The sequence below is a fragment of the Pteropus vampyrus genome, unplaced genomic scaffold (assembly GCF_000151845.1).
Source record: "Pteropus vampyrus isolate Shadow unplaced genomic scaffold, Pvam_2.0 Scaffold747, whole genome shotgun sequence".
Lineage (NCBI taxonomy): Eukaryota > Metazoa > Chordata > Mammalia > Chiroptera > Pteropodidae > Pteropus > Pteropus vampyrus.
In genome coordinates, this window is record NW_011889528.1 from 37,509 (window position 1) to 38,713 (window position 1,205).

Sequence of the window (1,205 nt, forward strand, 5' to 3'; positions counted from 1 at the left end):
TGTCCTGAGGCCAGCAGAAGGCGCTGTGGGACAGCCCTGTGGTCCCTACAGAGCTGCTCAGTGAGGATCATTCACTCAAAGGAGCCTGGGACTGGGGCTGTTCTCTGCTCCCTGATGAGACTCAGCAGCTGTGTCCTCTCTGGCCTGGCAGAGTCCCCTGAGCAGGGACCTTTGTGTGGTGTCAGCAGGTACTTCCTCCCAGGGCTCTCCCATGGGGTGAGGCCAATCTCCATCCTCCTCAGTCTGGGTGTGAGCTGAACTCCAGCACCAGGGCTCAGGGAGGGGCTGGGCGGTCACTGGATGGACACACATTTGCATGGACAGCCCCTCCTCTGGCAGAGGGTGGAGAAGAAAAGGAGGCCTGTGGCAGCCCAGCCCCACTGTGGGCTCAGGGGCTGCGTGCACCATGGCCTGGACCCCCGTCCTCCTCGTGCTCCTCTCTCAGTGCACAGGTAGGGACAGGCCTTGGGGACGCTGGGTTTCCCCCAACATCACCGCCCTCTTGCTCAAAATCCTGAGAAATTTTCTCTGATTTCTTGTGCCAGCTACCAAGTTTGTCTGTGTTTGCAGGTTCCCTCTCCCAGCCTATGCTGACTCAGCCGCCCTCCCTCTCTGCTTCTCCGGGAGCAACAGCCAGACTCACCTGCACCCTGAGCAGTGGCTTCACTGTTGGTGGCCACTGGATAAACTGGTTCCAGCAGAAGCCAGGGAGCCCTCCCCGGTATCTCCTGAACTTCTACTCAGACTCCAATAAGCACCAGGGCTCCGGGGTCCCCAGCCGCTTCTCTGGATCCAAAGACACCTCGGCCAACGCAGGGCTTCTGCTCATCTCCGGGCTCCAGCCTGAGGATGAGGCTGACTATTACTGTAACACATGGGATGACAACTCAAAGACTTACACAGTGGTCCAGACACTTGGGGAAGTGAGACACAAACCTGTCCCTAACATCCTGGCCTGGTGCCATCACTCATGGTAGGGGTTCTGACCAAGTCAAGACAGGAGGTGACTTCTTCTGTCATCTCTTCTGTGACACCCGATTCCCTCTGACCACTTGATCTGACAATATCACATGCTTCTTTTTAGATTAAATTTGCATTTCTCCGTTGCTAGTATATCTTCTCCCTGTTACTGTGTCCACTGGAAGTAACCCCGTGTCCAAGGTCCACAGCCCTCAGTGGGGACACAGGAGGAGCCTGAGGGGCTT

The 1,205-nt window shown here is 56.9% G+C and overlaps 1 gene segment (V, D, J or C); it reads left to right on the forward strand.

The window, feature by feature from the left end:
- Positions 1–388: 388 nt before the first annotated feature.
- Positions 389–923, forward strand: LOC111734062 (the record flags this gene model as incomplete). The annotated part of the segment is given in 2 exon segments: positions 389–452; positions 571–923. Coding segments are annotated over 2 exon segments (399 nt in total), but the record flags the coding sequence as incomplete, so codon positions are not given.
- Between the last annotated feature and the right edge of the window lie 282 nt (positions 924–1,205).